The sequence below is a fragment of the Hemiscyllium ocellatum genome, chromosome 24 (assembly GCF_020745735.1).
Source record: "Hemiscyllium ocellatum isolate sHemOce1 chromosome 24, sHemOce1.pat.X.cur, whole genome shotgun sequence".
In the NCBI taxonomy this organism is placed as follows: Eukaryota; Metazoa; Chordata; class Chondrichthyes; order Orectolobiformes; family Hemiscylliidae; genus Hemiscyllium; species Hemiscyllium ocellatum.
Window position 1 is genome coordinate 2,921,871 of NC_083424.1, and position 19,703 is coordinate 2,941,573.

Consider the following 19,703-nt stretch of genomic DNA (forward strand, 5'->3'; position numbering starts at 1 on the left):
TTTTAGAGGATGGGGGTGGCGGGGGGAGGGAGAGTGATAGGAGAGGATGGGGGGGTGGGGGGTGGGGGGAGGGAGATGATAGGAGAGGATGGGAGGGTGGGGAGAGAGAGTATTTTTAGAGGATGGGGGTGGCGGGGGGAGGGAGAGTGATAGGAGAGGATGGGAAGTGGGGGGGGGGAAGGTGATATTAGAGAGTGGAGGGTGGGGGGTAGGGAGGGTGATATTAGAGGGTGGGGGGGTGATATTAGAGGGTGGGGGGGAGGGAGGGTGATATTAGAGGGTGGGGGTGGGGAGAAGGGAGGGTGATATTAGAGGGAGGGTAATATTAGAGAGTGGGGGGGAGGGAGGGAGGGTAATATTAGAGAGTGAGGGGGGGAAGGGAGGGAGGGTAATATTAGAGAGTGAGGGGGGGAGGGAGGGTGATATTAGAGGATCGGGGGGGCAGGGGGAGGGGGGGGGGGGGTGATATTAGAAGGCTCAGCTGCATGATTAGCCTGATTCAGCAATGCAGGATCTGTTAGTAAGTCTTCCTGGTGAATGGCTCCATTGGGGTGGTCGCTACGATGGGACGGTCACTCCTATGATAATGGCAATGATGACCAATAAGACCACAACACAAATCAGAATGTAGAATATTTTCTGAAAGAGAAGACAGAAGGGAAAAATAATTACAATTTCAACATTATTTCTCCATTAAAACCGTGATCATTATTTCAGTGGAATTATTAACGTGGAGACTTAGAATCCTATGGTATAGGAGGAAGCCATTTGGCTCTGATACCTGCTCTTCAACTCAGCATTGTGACCAAAGGCCAACCTCCTGCCTTTTGCCCGGACTCTTGCACATGTTTTTATCCAAATGACCACCCAATACCCTCCTGAACACCTTGTATGAACCTGCCACCACATTTTCAGGCAGGGTATTCTATACTCTAACTACTGAGTCATTCAGCAGAGAAACCAGCCCTTCGGCCCACAAGTCCATGCTGACCAACAAGCTACACTCATCCCATTTACCTGCACTTGGTTCATAAGCATGTGAAGGATTCATCCAGCTGCTTCTGCAATGTTGAGTGTACCTGCCTCCACCACCCGCTCAGGCAGCGCCTTCCATATTTCTCCCACCTTCCAGAGGAGAAACATTCTCTCCAATCTCGAAATCACTTCCCTCCTCACCTTAAACACACAGTCTTGGTCTCAGACCAATCTGCCATGGGCAAGAGATTCTCACAATCTCCTCAATGTATGCCTCTCAGAATTCTGTCTCCCTCAATCAGATTCCCACTCAGCCTCCTCTGTTCCAGGGAAAACAAACCCAGCCTATCCAGTCTCTCCTCATAACTGAGACTTTCCATCCCAGGCCACATCCTGGTGAATCCCCTCCACACCCTCTGCAGTACAATCACATCCTTCTGATAGTGTGGTGACCAGAACTGTGCACAGTACTCCATCTTTGGGTTGTAATTTTAAGTGTAACAAGATTTCCTTGCTCCTATATGCTACTCCCCAGCTAATGAAGATAAGCATCCAATCTGCCACCTTCACCTCCTATCCCACTGTGCTGACAGGTCCCCTTCAGGGATCGATGGACTTGTACACTAAGGTCCCTTCTGTTCCTCAGTACTCCCTGAAGATCTACCATTCATTGTGTCTCTCCTTCCCTTGTCAGAGCTCCCAAACTGTATCACCTCATACTTATCAGGATTAAATTCTATCTGCCATTACTCAGAATCATAGATTCCCTACAGTGTGGAAACAGGCCTTTTGGCCCAACAAGTCTACACTGACCCTCTGAAGAGTAACCCACCCAGTCCCATTCCCCAATTCTATATTTACCCCTGACTAATGTACCTAACCTACACATCCCTGAACACTATGAGCAATTTAGCATGGCCAATTCACCTGACCTGCACATCTTTGAGTGTGGGAGGGAAACCGGAGCACCCGGAGGAAACTCACACAGACACGGGGAGAATGTGCAAACTCCACACAGACAGTAGTCTGAGGCTGGAATTGAACCTGGGTCCCTGGTGCTGTGAGGCAGCAGCGCTAACCACTGAGCCACCGTGCCACAATAAATTTGAAGGTATGATTTCCCTTTATGACACTATGTTCACTCTATTTGATTTTATTATGTACGTCAAAATTCTCTGCTATGACATCTGTATAATACTCTAACATCTTCCCCATGACTGATGTTTAACTAACCAGCCTATAGTTACGTATTTTTATCTCCCTCCTTTTTGAATTTGGATGCTACATTGGAAAACTGCCAGTCCTCTGGGACGTCTGCTGAATCTAAGGTTTCTTCAAAGGTTATTCAGTTACACCCACTATCTCTGAAGCTACTCCCACTAAAATCAGAGGACGCAGCCCACCAGGTCTAACTGACCTTTAGCCCCATTAGTTCCCCTTGTAGTTTTCCCTCAAGTGATAGCTATTACGTGTATTTCCTTCCCCACTTCATTATTTGAGATTTTTGGAACGCTATTAATATCCTATAGCACGACAACTGCTAAACAGTATTTAATTTTTGTTGCCACTTTCTGGTTCCCCCATTATCATTTCCACAGCCTCATTCCCTAAGGACTTATGTTCACTCTCATTCTCTTTGTTATTATTCTGCTCAGTCTAACAGCTGATCAACATTAGACTGCAGCCCGAAAATCTCTCCTCACTATCAACACCAATTTGCATGTCATCTACAACCTTATTAATTATACCTTTGCAGCAAAGGTGTAACAAGGTCTTGTTATAAGGTCAACATCATCTCCTTGCTCTTGTGAACCATTTATAAAGCCAAGGACACTGAATGTTTTATCAACTGTTCTATCCACCTGTCCGGTCACCTTTGATGGTCTGTGCACATAGACACCCAGGTCTCTCATCCTGTGGACAGGTACAAGAATTCCAAGGAGCAGCAGCAAAAGGAAGGAAAAGGTTGAACAACAAATGTTTGCTCCTGCAGCAGATTTCCAGAATATATTAGTCAGCTCACGGTTTAGCATGTACAGTTACTGCTTTATACAAACCCATGTGACAACAAATCTGCACACAGCAAACTTCCAAAACAAATATCGAGTTTGTTATGTTATTAAATGGTGTCAGGTTAGCTGAGAAGTAAACATGGGTCAGGAGACAAGGGGAATGTTTGTGCTGCGTCACTGGATGAGAGACCTGGAAGTAAAGCGCACAGATCGAGGTGAAATATCCAGGAAAGAATAATCAAAGGACCTCTGTCTCTTGAACCAGCCCCTGATTTGCCACAAGTACCCAATATCAATCCTTGTGACTGCCCCAATTAGGGAATAAACATAATGGTGACTGATGCTTCAGCATGTCTTACTCAATACTTTGGCCTCAGCGGCAATTTGATGCAACTGGGCCTGCTCTGTGTTCAACAACTAATAGACATAGTGAGGGGGAGGGGGAGAAAAACAGAGACACAGAGAGAGAGAGAGAGAGAGAGAGAGACAGACAGACAGAGAGAGAGATAGACAGAAACAAATTGGACTGTTTTCAAACAGCTGTCACAACGGGCCGAATGGCTCCTCCTGTGCTGAAAGATTTGAGGATGATAATCTGTGACCAGCTGAAGCATGTGGGGAACTTGTAGCGTTTCATTCCACATCATGCGTGTGCGCGTGCACCATCAACACGGGATTGGGTGAGGAGCTGAACCAAACATCAAACCAATTAACAACTCGCTCACATCACACCTGCTGCTGTTAGACAACACAGCAGAGGACAGAAGATGCAACAACCAATAGTAAATACACTCAGACCCTTCAGCCCAACCGGTCCATGCCGACCAGATATCCCAACCCAATCTAGTCCCACCTGCCAGCATATCCCTCCAAACCCTTCCTATTCATATACCCATCCAAATGCCTCTTAAATGTTGCAATTGTACCAGCCTCCACCACATCCCCTGGCAGCTCATTTCATACACGTACCACCCTGTGAGAGAAAACGTTGCCCCTTAGGTCCCTTTTATATCTTTCCCCTCTCACCCTAAACCTGTGTCCTCATGGAATTCAGAGGAGCGTGCTGATATGGACAAGGATGTGGAGGGTGATAGTGGGGGATGATTTTCAGACTGCAAGTTGGTTTACTGTGATATTCCACAAGAGGCTGTGTTGGGGCCATTGCTCCCTGCGGTGTTTACAGCTATCCCCGTAACAGCTTTATAATATTTGCAAATGAACTGAAACTTGAGTGTTTGATGGTGAAGGGCGTTATCAAACTGAGCATAACATGAACTGGATGATGATTTGGGCAGATGCACAAGATTAGGAGGTCAATGCAGAGAAGTGTGGAGTGGGACATTTTACGGGAGTGTACAGAAAGGGATAGATTATAAATGGAATGGTTTCAAAAGGTTGACAAAAAGACAGATCTTTTTACCAACACACTTTTAAAGAAACAAATTCATTCACAGGAGGAGGCTGCCCGTCCCTAGTTGTCCCTTGAGAAGGTGGGGTTGAGCCACCTTCCTGAACTGCTGCAGTCCATGTGCTGTGGGTAGACCCACGATGCCCTGAGGGAGAGAATTCCAGGATTCTGACCCAGTGACAGTGAAGGAACAGTGATATATTTCAAAGTCAGGATGGGGAGGGGCTCAGAGGGGAACTTGCAGGGGGTGGCGTTCCTATGTATTTGCTGCCCCTTCCTTCTGGATGGAAGTGGGTGTGGGTTTGGAAGATGCCTATGTGCAGATTGTACATGGCCATTGCTCCCTGCAGTATTTCGACTTGCCCTGGTGACAGGAACAGCATTATAATATTTGCAAATTATCACCGGTGAAGGGAGTGAGTGTGCCGATAAGGGTGGTGCTGTTGGCATCGTTTGGCAGACTGACCTCTACATTGCAGAGGCTGTGCGCCAGCTCCGAGACCTCTTCCTATCTCCCCCTGGACCAACAGCCCACCATGAAATATTAGGCCATTATCTTCAGTGGTCACTAACCTTATTTCATCTGATGATCTTCCCCCCCTCCCCCCTTCTAGCCTTCGCTCCCTCCAACCTCACATTCCCCCCAACCCCACCACAGCTCACTTCTACCCCTTTCCAAAGATCCACTAACAGGGACTGCTTGGGCAGAGCCACTCCTTCCGCCTGCTCCTGCCTCACAGAACGTGGTCTCTTCCTACCTCAACTCTATACTTTCTCCCTCTGCCCAGTTTTCTCTGCTGCTTTCTGTCAGTTTTGGAATTTCTGGTTTGCAGGTTCCAGCTGCCTCCTCTTTCCCATGGAGGTGCACGTCCATCCCACCTGGATCATCTCAGGGCTCTCTGCTTCTTCTTAGAGAAGAGGTCTGAACCGTCCTCACCCACCCCCACCCCCACCCATCCTTACTCTCAACAATGTCTCCTTTAACTCCTCTCATTTTCTTCAGGACAGAGGGACGGCCACAGATACCCACATGTGCCCAGTGATGCCTGTCTCTCTATGGGGAAAGTGGAACGTTCCTTGTTCCAGTCCGATTTCAGCCCCCACTTACAACTCTTCCGCTGATATTCTGATGATATCATCGCTCCCTTCTCTTGTCCAGACATGGAAAAGTTTATAAATTTTGTCTCCAATATCCACCTTACTCTCACCTTCACCTGGTCCATCCCAGACCTCACCCTTCCTCGAACTGTGTTCCCACTTCAGGGGATATACTGGTCACCAGCGTCTGTTACAAACCAACAGTTACCTTCACTGTACATTGTCACACTGTTTCCTGTAAAGACACTATTCCATTTTCTCAGTTCCTCGGTCTCCATCGCATCTGTTCTGATGACGCCAACTTCAACAAGGGGGTTCTGAAATGTCCACCTCCTTCCTTAATCAAGGATTTCCTAGCACCATTGTCAAGAGTCTCAGCTGGGTCTGACCTATTTTCTACATTCCGGCCCTCATCCCTCTCTCTTGCCTCCCACGACAGCGACAAAGCTCCTCTCATCCTTATCTACCACCCCAGCACCCTCCACATTCAGATTATTAGCTGCCATTTCCACCAGCTCCAGTGGGATCTTAAGCAGACACACACACAATGCCTTCCCCTCTCCTGTCAGCTTTCCACAAGCACCATTCCCTCGAGGATAACCTGGCCCATTCCTGCTTTACTTCCCAACCTCCCTCGACATGTTACCGTGCACCCACAGGGGTAAGACCCACCCATTTCCCTCCTCCCTCCTCAATATCCAACACACCATCTAGACAACGCATCATTTTACCTGCATTTCCCACAATCTAGTCTACTGCATTCGCTGTTCACAATGTGTCTCCCTCTACATTGGGGAAACGAAATACAGACTGGGTGACGGAACACCTACGTTCTGTCCACAAAAAAAAAACGACCGAGCTCCCAGCTGCCTGCCACTGAACAGCCCACCCTGTTCCCGGGCTAACCTCTCTGTCCCAGGCTTGCCGCAGTGCGCCAGTGAAGGTCAGCACACACTGGAAGGACAGCACCTCATTTTCTGCGTGGGAAGTCAAGGGCCTTCTGAACTCAGTATCACGTTCAACAATGTTAGGCCTTGAGCTATCTTCTCTGCCCAAACCCCAATCCCTGGGCCTTGTTATCACATGGTCTGCTAATCCATACAGTGTTTGCTAGTAATAGTCCCCATTATTCATCCTCTTAGCCAGATCATTATTGACTCCTTTGTCTGTCTAACATCTCCTCCCTCTCTTTGGGCTCTACCTTCACCTATTGTTTACACCTTACCCCCTGTCCCCCCAACTCTATCTTCTGCATAAAAATCAACTTTTTCCTAGCTACCATCAGTTCTGAGGAAGGGTCACTCAACACAAAACTTTAATTCATTTCTCTCCACTGATGCTGTCAAACTTTGAGCTTTTCCAGCAATTTCTGCTTTGGTGAATATGAAAAGGTGGTGGCTGGGTGCCAATCAAGTGGGCTCCTTTATCCTGGATGGAGTTGTGCTCAAGTGTTATTGGAGCAACATCTGTCCAGGTGAGTGAGGAATATGCCATCACACTCCTGACGTACGCCTTGTAGATGGTGGAAAATCTTTGTAAATCAGGTGGCTGGTTATTGGCAGCAGGATTCCTAGCCGCTGACCTGCTCTAGCAGCCAGTGTTCAGCTCCGTTTCTGATCAATGATAACCTCCAAAATGTTGATTGGTGGAGGGTTGGTGATTCAGTGCTGGTGATGCCAATGAATGCCAAGGACGACTGTTAGATTCTCTTATTGGAGATGGTCATTGCCTGGTCATTGTGTGGCATGAATGGTACTCACCTGTCAGGCCACAGTTCCAAAGAGTCAGAGATATAACATTATCTGATTCTTTCTACACAGATGCTGTCAGACCTGAATTGTTCCAGGACTGTTTTTCTCATATTAACCCAAGCCTGGATATTGTCCAGATGTTGCTGTATTCAAACATGGATCGCTTCCATACTGGAGCAGTCTTGAACGATGCTGAACATTGCACAATCAGTGAACGTCCCCACTTCTGACCTTATGATGGAGGGAAGGTCATTGATGAAGCAGCTGAAGATGGTTGGGCTGAGGACACAACCATGAGGAACTCTCAATGATATCCTGGGGCTGAGGTAACTGACCTCTAATAACCATCGGCCTTTGTGCAGGTATAACTAACTAGTGGAGTGTTCTCATCTTCCCTTCCTCCATTCCCCAATTCCCAGCAACTTTAGACATAAGACACATTCCAGAAAAGGACCCTGGGAATGAGGGCAGGCTGGATAAGTTTGGTCTTCTCTCCACGGTCAGGAAGGGAGTGAAGAGAGGTTCATAAGATGGAGGGATTCTGGGACATTTACTGGAGTGAGTCATTAACGCAAGGCCATACGCTGAAAATCATTGCAAAAGACATGGAAGGAAGATGGCCATAGAGTCAGAGATGTACAGCATGGTTACAGACCCTTCAGTCCAACCCGTCCATGCCGACCAGATATCCCAACACAATCTAGTCCCACCTGCCAGCACCCAGCCCATATCCCTCTAAACCCTTCCTATTCATATACCCATTCAGGTGCCTTCTAAATGTTGTAATTGTACCAGCCTCCACCACTTCCTCTGGCAGCTCATTCCATACACGTACCACCCTCTGTGTGAAAAAGTTGCCCCTTAGGTCTCTTTTATATCTTTCCCCTCTCACCCTAAACCTATGCCCTCTAGTTCTGGACTCCCCTCACCCAAGGGAAAAGACTTTATCCATTTATCCATGCCCCTCATGATTTTATCAACCTCTGTAAGGTCACCCCTCAGCCTCCGACGCTCCAGGGAAAACAGCCCCAGCCTGTTCAGCCTCTCCCTGTAGCTCAAATCCTCCATCCCTGGCAACATCCTTGGAAATCTTTTCTGAACCTTTTCAAGTTTCACAACATCTTTCCGATAGGAAGGAGACCAGTCACAGACAATTGAGGAGATTGGGAAATATTTTCAGAGTTGACAGGTACAGAGCGCTGTCCTGTAAAGATTTACAAATGGATTCCATCACCAATTTTAAAAGGAAACAGACAGTACCAGAGGATGAGAAATTGAAAGGTTATAAAAGGCAAGAAAATGGGACTAAACGCAAACGTTCATTCTAAGAGCCAACACTAGCACAAGGGGCTGAATGGCCTCCTGTGCTGTTAGTTAGTTTCATGCTGTGAATGACAATTTGGAAGCTATGCAACAGTAAACTCACCCGCCTTGCTTTGCTCTGGTATCGAACTGCTTTTTTTGTCTCTTCTTTCGCCCGTTCAATATATTCAGTAGCATTTACCACATTTGTCTCTATGTTATTAATCATTTCACCCTTTTGTGTTTAGGAAAAAGGAAAAACAAAGTCACTTTAAGAAACGCTGTGAAATATATCCTGCACATTGTCATTCCCACTATGTTTATTCATTCACCCCCGAAACAGGAACTGCTGAGCGCTAAAAACTCATGGCTATCGTCAGTGAATAAAACCACTTACTGAAACAAAAGCTAAATTCCTTTCAAATAGAGTCTATAGATCCTACTTCAATACACTGGATAATTCCATTCTCTGCTCTATCCTTGAATGTCTCAAATCCCCATCTTCTCAATACAATACGGCTGGTGCAAATAACCCAGTCTTTACTGAATATAACTTCTTCTGACCTTGAAGATTTTTCCATCCTACTATCTCTCTGCTTAAACTTCTCAGCTCAGCAGGGCAACCCTAACACTCCCTCCCTCCACCCCTTGACTGTCACCTCTTGTTCCAAAGTAGACAGGCAGGAGGCTGGGGGAACGCAGCAAGCCAGGCAGCATCAGGAGGGACAGGCAGGAGGCTGGGGGAATACAGCAAGGCAGGCAGCATCAGGAGGTGCAGAAGTCAACATTTCAGGTGTAACCCATCTTCAGGGCTAGGGGTGGGCTACACCCAACACATCAACTTCTCCACCTCCTGATGCTGCCTGGCTTGCTGTGTTCCCCCAGCCTCCTGCCTGTGTCTCCTGATGCTGCCTTGTTGTGTTCCCCCAGCCTCCTGCCTGTCCCTCCTGATGCTGCCTGCCTTGCTGTGTTCCCCCAGCCTCCTGCCTGTCCCTCCTGATGCTGCCTGCCTTGCTGTGTTCCCCCAGCCTCCTGCCTGTCCCTCCTGATGCTGCCTGGCTTGCTGTGTTCCTCCAGCCTGTCTACCTTGGATTCTAGCATCTAGAAGTTTTTTTTTATCTCCAGTACCAATAACACCCTAACAGTGCAGCCCACTGTTTATATTGTCCAAGTATTTTTTAAAAATATTCATTTTGTGGGATGTGGGTGTCACTGGCTGGGTCTAGTATTTACTGCCCGTCCCTAGTTGCCCCTTGAGAAGGTGGGGGTGAGCTGCCTTCTTGACCCGCTGCAGTCCATGTGCTGTGGGTAGACCCACAATGCCCTGAGGGAGGGAATTCCAGGATTTTGACTCAGCGACTGTGAAGGAACAGCGATATATTTCCATGTCAGGATGGTGAGGGGCTTGGAAGGGAACTTGCAGGGGGTGGTGTTCCCATGATACTGCTGCGCCTTGTCCTTCTGGATAGAACTGGCTGTGGGTTTGAAAGGTGCTGTCTGAGGATCTTTGGTGAGTTTCTGCATCTTGTAAGTAGTACGCACTGCTGTTACTGAGCGTCAGTGGGGGAGGGAGGGGGTGTTCGTGGATGTGGTGCCTATCAAGTGGGGGCTGCTTTGTCCTGGATTGGGGCGGGGGGGGGGGGGGGGGGAAAGAGAGGGGGAGGGGGGGTAACTCAGCCTCTCCTTTTGCCTTCCCTGTGAGTCTTCCATGATCCTTCAACTGTTCTCAGAGCTCCAGTGAGATTATTGCCTTAGGATATTCCAAACGGTGGAAATGCAACTTACTTCAACTGACCAGTGACATCCATAGCCTTTTGAGCAATGCACAATGTTATATTTACACTACCTTTTGTGCAAAAGATGTTTCTTGGTTTCACTGGCCCTTAGTGACCCAGTTCTAACCTAAATTCCCCCTGTTTTAGACTTGCTCAGAGAAAACAGTTTTTCTGTATTTACTCTATCAAATCCCCTCCTTGTTTTAACGTTCATAAATTAACCAGTGCTCAGATTAGGAATTCTTGTGTTCCTGAAGTAATGGGATAGAAATCTGAAATCACACCTTCAGTTGATGGCTTAATATTAAATACCAACTTTTATTCTGTCGGTCCACTTGTGGGAACTGATGCATGAATAACTGCTTAAATAAGCATCTCACTTGTTCAAGTCAGAGCTCTGGAATAGTGAAACAGAACGTGCTGAGGAAACTCAGCAAGTCTGGCAGCAATGTCATCATACAGACTTGGAGAGTTAGAACATTAGCCTCTGTGGTGGCTGTCAGACCTGCCAAATTTCTCCAGCACCGCGTTTCAATTTCAGAGTTTCACAGTACAGTACATTGCTTTTGTTTGGATTAATGAGTATAAAAATGGGTAAGCCGATACAATACAGGAGCATGGTGGATGAAAAGTTACAAGAGAAGACACGAGTGCATAACAAATAGTTGTGAAACTGAACTAACAGGCACAGGAATCAATACGTTGCTCAGTTAAGTTGGCACAGATACATCAGGAGTAGAGTGTACAAACTGCTTACCCTGCTCAGTTCTGAAGGCAAGCGAGTGCAAAGAAATGAACAATCCTAAATAGGCGGGTGTGAAATAATTGTTTTAACGGTGTAATTTCATGTGAAAATAATAAATCACAACTTTTGATCCTGTGCATGTTCTCTTCTATTGGGTGGAAACTCATGTTTGTGAAATTGAAATATTTTCATGCTTCGATGTTAACGTGCTACACAAATACCACAGTGATTCAACAGGGCCATCGATGAAATGGATGGAATCATGTGAATTTGTTGGTTACCTGTGGAACTGTCCCATCAGCAGCAATCAGCAAAAGAAGAAACATCCCATTTATTTTCTTACACCTCCAACAAAAAAACATTCAGGGGGCTAAGGCTGGTAACTGTGCTGCCTGTTAAACACCCAAATTACACTGCAGTGGAAGTGACTTAGAGAGAGAGAGAGAGAGAATTGGAAAAAACTGGTGCTGATCTTGAGCTGATATTTAATGCATTATTAAAAGCTTAACTGGGCAGGATTCCTGGCATTAAGCTTTACACCAAAGTTACATTTGTATCAGCAATTCTCAGTGACAAGTAGAAGAGCCCAGACCCAGGCCTGTGGTTGAGAACTGCAGTAACTTGGTTTATTTTTCCACTTCATGCCTGAGACTTTGTACCTTTGTAGCTGAGTTGGTGTCAGCAACTGGTGAATTTGCACACTGCTCACTGTGCTCCTATTTCCCAGCAACTGGTGAATTTGCACACTGCTCACTGTGCTCCTATTTCCCAGCGACTGGCGAATTTGCACACTGCTCACTGTGCTCCTATTTCCCAGCAACTGGTGAATTTGCACACTGCTCACTGTGCTCCTATTTCCCAGCGACTGGTGAATTTGCACACTGCTCACTGTGCTCCTATTTCCCAGGGACTGGTGAATTTGCACACTGCTCACTGTGCTCCTATTTCCCAGCGACTGGTGAATTTGCACACTGCTCACTGTGCTCCTATTTCCCAGCGACTGGCGAATTTGCACACTCCTCACTGTGCTCCTGTATCCCAGTACTTGAGTACATGTGATAATAAAACCTAATTCTAAGAAACTGTGTTAAGGAGCAAACTAACTGCGAGATGTTGCACAGATGTGATAAAGACCAAATATCTTTAGGTGAAGCAGGGTTGAGGCCAGGGGATACTTAGACCAGGCTGCAGAAACATCAAATTCAGGATTAGTGGTGTTGGAAGAGCACAGCAGTTCAGGCAGCATCCGAGGAGCAGGAAAATCGACATTTCGGTCAAAAGCCCTTCATCGGGAATAAAGGCAGTGAGCCTGGAGCGTGGAGAGATAAGCTAGAGGAGGGTGGGGGTGGGGAGAAAGTAGCATGGAGTACAATGGGTGAGTGGGGGAGGGGATGAAGGTGATAGATCAGGGAGGAGGATGGAGTGGATAGGTGGAAAAGGAGATAGGCAGGTCGGACAAGTCATGGGGACAGTGCTGAGCTGGAAGTTTGGAAACTAGGGGGAGGTGGGGGAAGGGGAAATGAGGAAACTGTTGAAGTCCACATTGATGCCCTGGGGTTGAAGTGTTCTGAGGCGTAAGATGAGGCGTTCTTCCTCCAGGCTATCTTTGAAAGTTGCCACTCAGGTGGATAGAGCTTGTAAGGAGGCCTATGGTGTATTAGCGTTCATTAGCAGAGGGATTGAATTCAAGAGTCGTGAAGTGATGTTGCAGCTGTACAGGACTTTGGTTAGGCCACATTTGGAGTACTGTGTGCAGTTCTGGTCGCCTCACTTTAGGAAAGATGTGGAAGCTTTGGAGAGGGTGCAGAGAAGATTTACCAGGATGTTGCCTGGAATGGAGAATAGGTCGTACGAGGATAGGTTGAGAGTTCTCGGCCTTTTCTCGTTGGAACGGCGAAGGATGAGGGGTGACTTGATAGAGGTTTATAAGATGATCAGAGGAATAGATAGAGTAGACAGTCAGAAACTTTTTCCCTGGTACAACAGTGTTACAAGGGGACATAAATTTAAGGTGAAGGGTGGAAGGTATAGGGGAGATGTCAGGGGTGGGTTCTTTACCCAGAGAGTGGTGGGGGCATGGAATGCGCTGCCCGTGGGAGTGGTAGAGTCAGAATCATTGGCGACCTTGAAGCGGAAATTGGATAGGTACATGGATGGGTGCTTAATCTAGGATGGATGTTCGGCACAACATCGTGGGCCGAAGGGCCTGTTCTGTGCTGTATTGTTCTATGTTCTAGGCGTCTGGTGGTGAGGGAGCAGCGGTGAAGGAGGCCCTGGACCTCCATGTCCTCGGCAGAGTGGGAGGGGGAGTTGAAAAGTTGGGCCACGGGGCGGTGTGGTTGATTGGTGCGGGTGTCCCAGAGATGTTCCAATGCCATTTTCGATATTTATCAAGAAATGTTGATGAAAATAGGGCATGGTTAAATGTTGACATGGTTTAGGTGAGTGCAATATTTAGTACTTTAGATCATGTTTCTTTTGTGAAAGGAGGAAAATTTCATAGATCCTTAGGATAAATTCACAACGAAAAACCAACACCACTGAGGTTATAAGACAGGTCAGATTCTGATATTATATTAAAGAAACACATTTTTAAAGAAAGGAGGGAAGAGAATGGAAGCTGCATCAAAAAAATCCAGTTTTTAAAAAAAATATACTTCCACGCCAGTCTCCTAACACTCCACTTTGCTGTTTAACAGAAATCTGTAGTTCCCCAAATGGATGAAGCATTCTGATCCAAACAGAAATACAATGTACTAGCAGGAGAGGTAACTGCAAGATAATACAGTTCACTGCTTTGCTGAGTATCCTGGGTCAGTCAGCAAATGAGAGTCCAAGGTTTAATTCGTTCTCAAACATTCTGGAACCCTTTACACCTCCCTCTGGATTCACTTTTTGCCCCAACCCTCGCTGATTTATTATTACTTTGTCACTGAGTATTTCCTCTCCTCACCATGGACTTGATTATTCTCACTGATTTTTTTCCATTCCCCTCTCTCCCATGGTTCCATATGAATTTAAAACTTTGTAAAGACCATATTATTTTTATTTTGCTGTGCTTTTTATTGTGGGCTGAAATGGAAAAAGGGCTGCTTCTAAAACTAAGGATTATGGCAAGGATTGAAGGACACCAACACTCATTACGTGCGCTGGTTACACTGCTGCTTGTTCAAGCAATGGCAGAAATGATCACACAAGGCAGCATGTACCTGAACAGCTCCTGGGTGTGAATATCTGGCCCTCCAGACACAAAGGAGCTATAACTTTCTCTGCAGTTTAAAATAAACACCTTAAGCCTGAAGAAAGCTGCAGCTCTTAACCAAGGCTTTGTAAGTTGGGAACCTGTTGCTGTCTCTCCTGCCACTAGTGAAAGTACCTGGAGAATAGAGATTAAGTAACAGCAGGTCCTGACAAGCCAAAAGGATAATCACTGGTCCCTATCCACAAGGTTTACAATGTTTCCTGGTCTTTGCCTAGCTGGCTGCATGGGTGTGCAGTGGGGGTATATATAACCAGAAGAGTTAAAGGGGATTGGTTAGCTCAGTTGGTCAGACAGCTGGTTTGTGATGCAGAATGTTACCATGTGAGTTGAATCCCTGCACCAGCTGAGTTACCGTGAAGGACTCTCCTCCTGAACCTTTCCCCTTGCTTGAGGTGTGGTGATCCTCAGGTTAAATCACCACCAGTCATCTCTCTCTCTAATCAGAGTGCAGCCCTATAATCTGGTAAACTAGAGCAATGTGACTTTTCTAGTTGATAGTTCATAATTGCGTTTTGGTAGCTAGAGCCAAATCACTTGTAAAAGACAGTAATTCTTGTAAAGTACAGAAACCTGGTCTGTACTTTCTGTCAACCTGGGAGTGAAACCAAGAGCTTTGTGTCCGTTTATAAAATAATTAATCTTGTGACAACTGAGAACAGCAGGGCCTGATTTCCAGTGTGCTCCTATACATGCCAAGCTTAGCCATCTTGCACTCATCAGGATGTATACAAGAATGCCAAATTTCAAACGATACTTACAATTATTCATCTTTAAACCTCCTAGGTATAATAATAATCATGGGTAAAAACGATTAACACTGCTTCTTGCAGCCCAGGTTCTGCCTAACCTGACAAACATGTCCTATACATTGTGCTTTCAGTCTGTGACCACATTCGTTTGGAGGAGCTTTGCACTGGTGTTCAGTCAATACCGAGCAATCCTCTTGTAGGCCATCGGTGAAGATCTGCAGCACAGTGACTCCTGTGAACAGCGAGGGGCTTTGGTTTCTATGGTTACTGTCTCTACAACCCAACAAACTTACTGTCGAAATCTCACTTGGCCTTTCACTGATTCAAGAACAGCTTTCATAAAGGTCTCTTCTGTTTAATTCCTTCATGGTATTGGGTGTGGATGGTCAGGCCAGCATTTGTAGCCCACCCCCAATTGCACCGGAGAATATATTCTACAATGTCCAGGCACCACCAATCAAGCACTGGGTTAACTTCTGAAACATCTTTGCTGTGGGAAGCACAGTGCAAGTCAGGAAACAGCAGGTTCACAAGGATGTCACTTCTCATTCGTACATGCTGGAGTGTAACATGGATCAAATGGCTCATTTTACGATACCTCAAACTGTATGCAGAACAAAAACCAAAAAATTGCTGGAAAAGCTCAGGTCTGGCAGCGCCTGTGGAGATAAATCAGAGTTAACGTTGACTCTGCTTCCTCTGCACAGATTCTGCCAGACCTGCTGAGCTTTTCCAGCAATTCCTGTTTTCAGTTCTGACTTACAGCATCCATAGTTCTTTTGTATTTTTTAAACACCGTGTGCATACTTTCATTTACTTAAACTGGAGAAATAACTCTGGGATTCAACACTCAAAGTTAAACGGAGGACCTCAAAAACAAAACCCCGTAAACGCTGAAACACTTCACCTGCTGTTCCACTAACATGGCCATGTCCACAAACATATCGTGCAGCTCTCGTATGCTTGCTTCCAGTTTGATGATGTCTTTGTGCCGTGATTCAATCTCATTAAGAGCTTGCCTGGTGATCTGGGTGTCTGATATAATCTGGAAAACAAAGATGAGGGAGCTGATTGCTGCAATCTTTGGGGATTCTCTTTCCTTCTTTCTGATGCTCAGAAGTTTAAAAACGGTGGCAAGGTGTTTTCTGCACATGTTCTGAAGGGCATTGAGGAAGCATCATTCAAACTGGGTCACCCAGGTAATTACCACAGTTAGATCAGAGATTGGGGCATGGGGAAGGCTATGATTCTGCATAACGTAAACTGCAAAAGCAGTTTGTAGACAATGCTAATGGTTTGACAGAATTGAGGAATACAGGAAAGAGGAGTTGGCCATTCGGCCCTTCAATCTTGCTCTGCCATTTAAATGGGTGATAGAGTGTCTCTTTCCTTGACTGTGTCTCCCTGTAATACCCCATGTTTCAATTTACTTCGCTTCCAAAAATCTATCACTCTCAGTCTGAAGTACATTCAGCAGTGGGGCAGCTGGAGATCCCTGGGGGGATGCAGAATTCCAAAGATTCACAATCCTTTCAGTCAAGCAATTCCTTCTCACCTCGGTCCTAAATATCAACCCCATATTGAGAGAGAGCGATCCTACTGCTAGACACCCCAGCTGGTGGAAACACCTATAATTATCTATCCTGTTTCACCACGTTTATGTCCTGAGTTTTTATTGTACATACAGCACAGAAACAGATCATTTGATCAAATGTGTTTGAGCTCAAGCAAACCTTCAGCTGCTGTCTATTTCATATCATCATCCAAGCCTCTACTCCCCTCCCCCTCAGGTTTATCCAGCTCCCCCTGAAATGCATTCACCTCGACAACATTTTACCAGAGGAAGGTCTACAGTCTCACCACTCAGTTGGCAATGAATCATCTCCAGATTTTCCTCTTGGATTTAATCACCACTCTATTGTATTTTTAGACATATCATCTTAAAGATCTCTGTTAAGTCCCCCCTCATTTTCTGAGAGAGAAGAAAGTCCCCGATGTGATCATAGTCTCACTCGATGTTACCATCGAGTTATGGTGGGCACCTCGTCCAGTGCCTCCACACCCTGGTATAGTACAGACCAGAGGACTCAAAGTGTGGTCTAAGCCCAGGTGCAATACAAGCTCAACATAACTTTGAAACTTTTCAGTTCTGTCCTTTTAGAAATGAACTCCAGGACTTTGTTTGCTTTTTTCTGGTCTTATTAACTGAAGTACTATTTTATGTGATGTGTACATCTACCCACCTCCAGATTCCTCTACCCTACCTAGCCACGTGGTATGCAGCTTCTGTACGGATTTAACCAAAGCTTGGGGAAATGAAGGTACTCCATTAATGGCAGGAACTACCACATTGCTCCTGTGGTGCCACATGATGGCACTTTAAAGCTTTGGTTTAATGACTCATCAGAAAGACAGCACTCCTTCAGTACTGCATTGGATTGTTGGCCTGAATATTGGACCCAAGTGTCTAGAACATGACCAGAAGCCACAACCACAACTGAACTATTGATTCTCCACAGATTGGCAGAGTTTCTCCAGCACTTTCTGTTTTTATTTCGGCAGTATTTGGCGTTTGAACCCACGACCTTCGTATTCAGATACGAGGTGCTTCCCACAGTGGATGGAAGATGAGGAGACACAAAGGGATTCCTACTTACAGACTCATCTCGTTCTATCCCTACTTTTATTCACTTTTTTTTAATATCATGTTTTCCACAAACTGTTAAAGCAATTGAGATTAAACCAAGTAAATTTCATTCCAAGAACAGAAAATGCTGGAAACACTCAGGAGGTCAGGAAAAAGCACGGAGTGTCAAACAGGGTTGATGTTCAGCTCAACGACCCTTTGTCCATCACAACTGACAAATTGCTGATTGCCAGCTGAACTTTGCTAACAAAATTTTAATGCTTGCTTACATCAGATGTAAAAATAGATGGGTTACCACTCTCCAGCATCTCTTCCAGTTCATCATCGGTGGTTGTTCTTCCAGCTGTCAAAGCAAAGTTGACACAATGAATTCAAAGACTTCTGATCCTGTGTAATTCATTTTCCAGGCTGAACATTAAGATTACAAAGCTGCATAAATGGATTTTTAAGAAAGGAATATGAAAAATTAAATCACAAGCCATGCCCCTGCCTTTTCTTTGATATCTTGAACATCTTTTAAAACAATGATGCAAGTGCTTTAAATCAGCCCAAGGCTGATGTTCAGTCACTATAAAGCCCAAATAGATAACTCAAATCAGTTAGGATGAGGCACTCAACAATAGTACAGGCACCAAGAGTGTCTGAAAGAAAACTACATTCAAGCTCATTCCAATACAGTTGGCTTTTTAAAAATCTCAACTCCACTGTCCTTTGAGGATCTGTTTTGTAAATGATGATCTGGTGTTGCCAGAGACCTCATTTCTTCCCTTGCCAGCTTCCTTTTGCCTCACACCCTCACACTAAATGCCATTTAATCTCTTGTACTCTTCACCTGATCACAAACCCTCTCTCCCTGACTCGTTCCTGGCTCAAAACTTGTAGAAAACTTTCAAGCCTTGAACTCTGTCAGGTCTGAAACATTAACTCTTTTCCTCTCTGTACAGAATGAGCCTGACCAAGTGATTTCAATGTTTTTTTTGTTTTTGTGTCAGATTTACAGAATTTTTCTTTTTAAGAGGAGTTATTGACAGACCTCAGTTAGACTTTAGCTAACACGCTTTGATATGGTCGGCAGAGAAAAGCTGTCCCATTGGCGGCAGGTACAAGGACCAGGGATTGCAAATTGTAGACTTTGGGCAGGAGAGGCTGAGGGAATGCGAGGTAGAACGGCTTTATGTAGTAAATGATAATTATCCAGATCTCATTCCCTATCAGTCTGACAGAAGTGGAGATGATCATTGATTGCCAATGTCAACTGATGGGCATTTGAGGGTAATAAATGGATGGGTTTCCAGGGGGAGGGTGGGGAATGCACTGCCTGGATTGCTTCACAGAGAGAGGCCGTGTAAAATCAACGGGCTCAAATGACTATAAAACCTGAAGACTCAACTCATTTGGCTTTAGACCAGCAAAACTCAGCAAGGGGCCTGAACAGCATCTGCCTGTTTCTGGATACAATCACACAGTTCAGCAGAGGCTGGACGAGACTGTGCGGATAGTGTTAAGGACCCTCCTTTACTACATATCTTTAGGTGGTTTAGCGACTTCAGTCCCATCTGTTGGAGCCCCCACAAAAGAAGTGAATTTTCACTGTGCTCCTGGTCGAATCCAAGCTGTATGAATGTTTACCTTGACTGGGGTTGAGAGAGAGCTTGCTGCTGACTGGAAACCAAAGCTCTCAAACCAAATTGTAAAACACACGCAGTCAGCCATTTGACGCAGAAATGGCATTGCTCAGCATTCAAAACCAACACAGGCCCTGCACAAGCAACTTGTATTTATATCGACTCTGTAACACAATAACAGTTCCCAACAGAGCAGCATAAAACAAAATGACATGGAACTTGTATCAAGAGACATTAGGATGGGTGGCCTAACAGGGAGGTTTGAAAGAATGTTTAAGAGGAAAGCAAGGTAAAGATTGAGAACCTTAGGGAGGTTAAAGGTTAGCCACAGTTAAATAGACAGGGCTGTTGCAG

The 19,703-nt window shown here is 45.6% G+C and overlaps 1 protein-coding gene across 1 annotated transcript in view; it reads right to left on the minus strand.

Annotated features, from left to right (window-relative positions):
* Positions 1 to 263: 263 nt before the first annotated feature.
* stx2b (syntaxin 2b) overlaps positions 264 to 19,703 on the minus strand; it is a 62,902-nt gene continuing 43,462 nt past the window's right edge. Inside the window, exons 7-10 of the mRNA XM_060843898.1 lie at positions 17,994 to 18,067; positions 15,985 to 16,122; positions 8,671 to 8,781; positions 264 to 639 (exon numbers count right to left, since the gene is read on the minus strand). Coding sequence (XP_060699881.1) covers positions 559 to 639; positions 8,671 to 8,781; positions 15,985 to 16,122; positions 17,994 to 18,067 — 404 coding nt within the window. The 3' untranslated portion in view covers positions 264 to 558. The remainder of the gene's footprint in view (positions 640 to 8,670; positions 8,782 to 15,984; positions 16,123 to 17,993; positions 18,068 to 19,703) is intronic.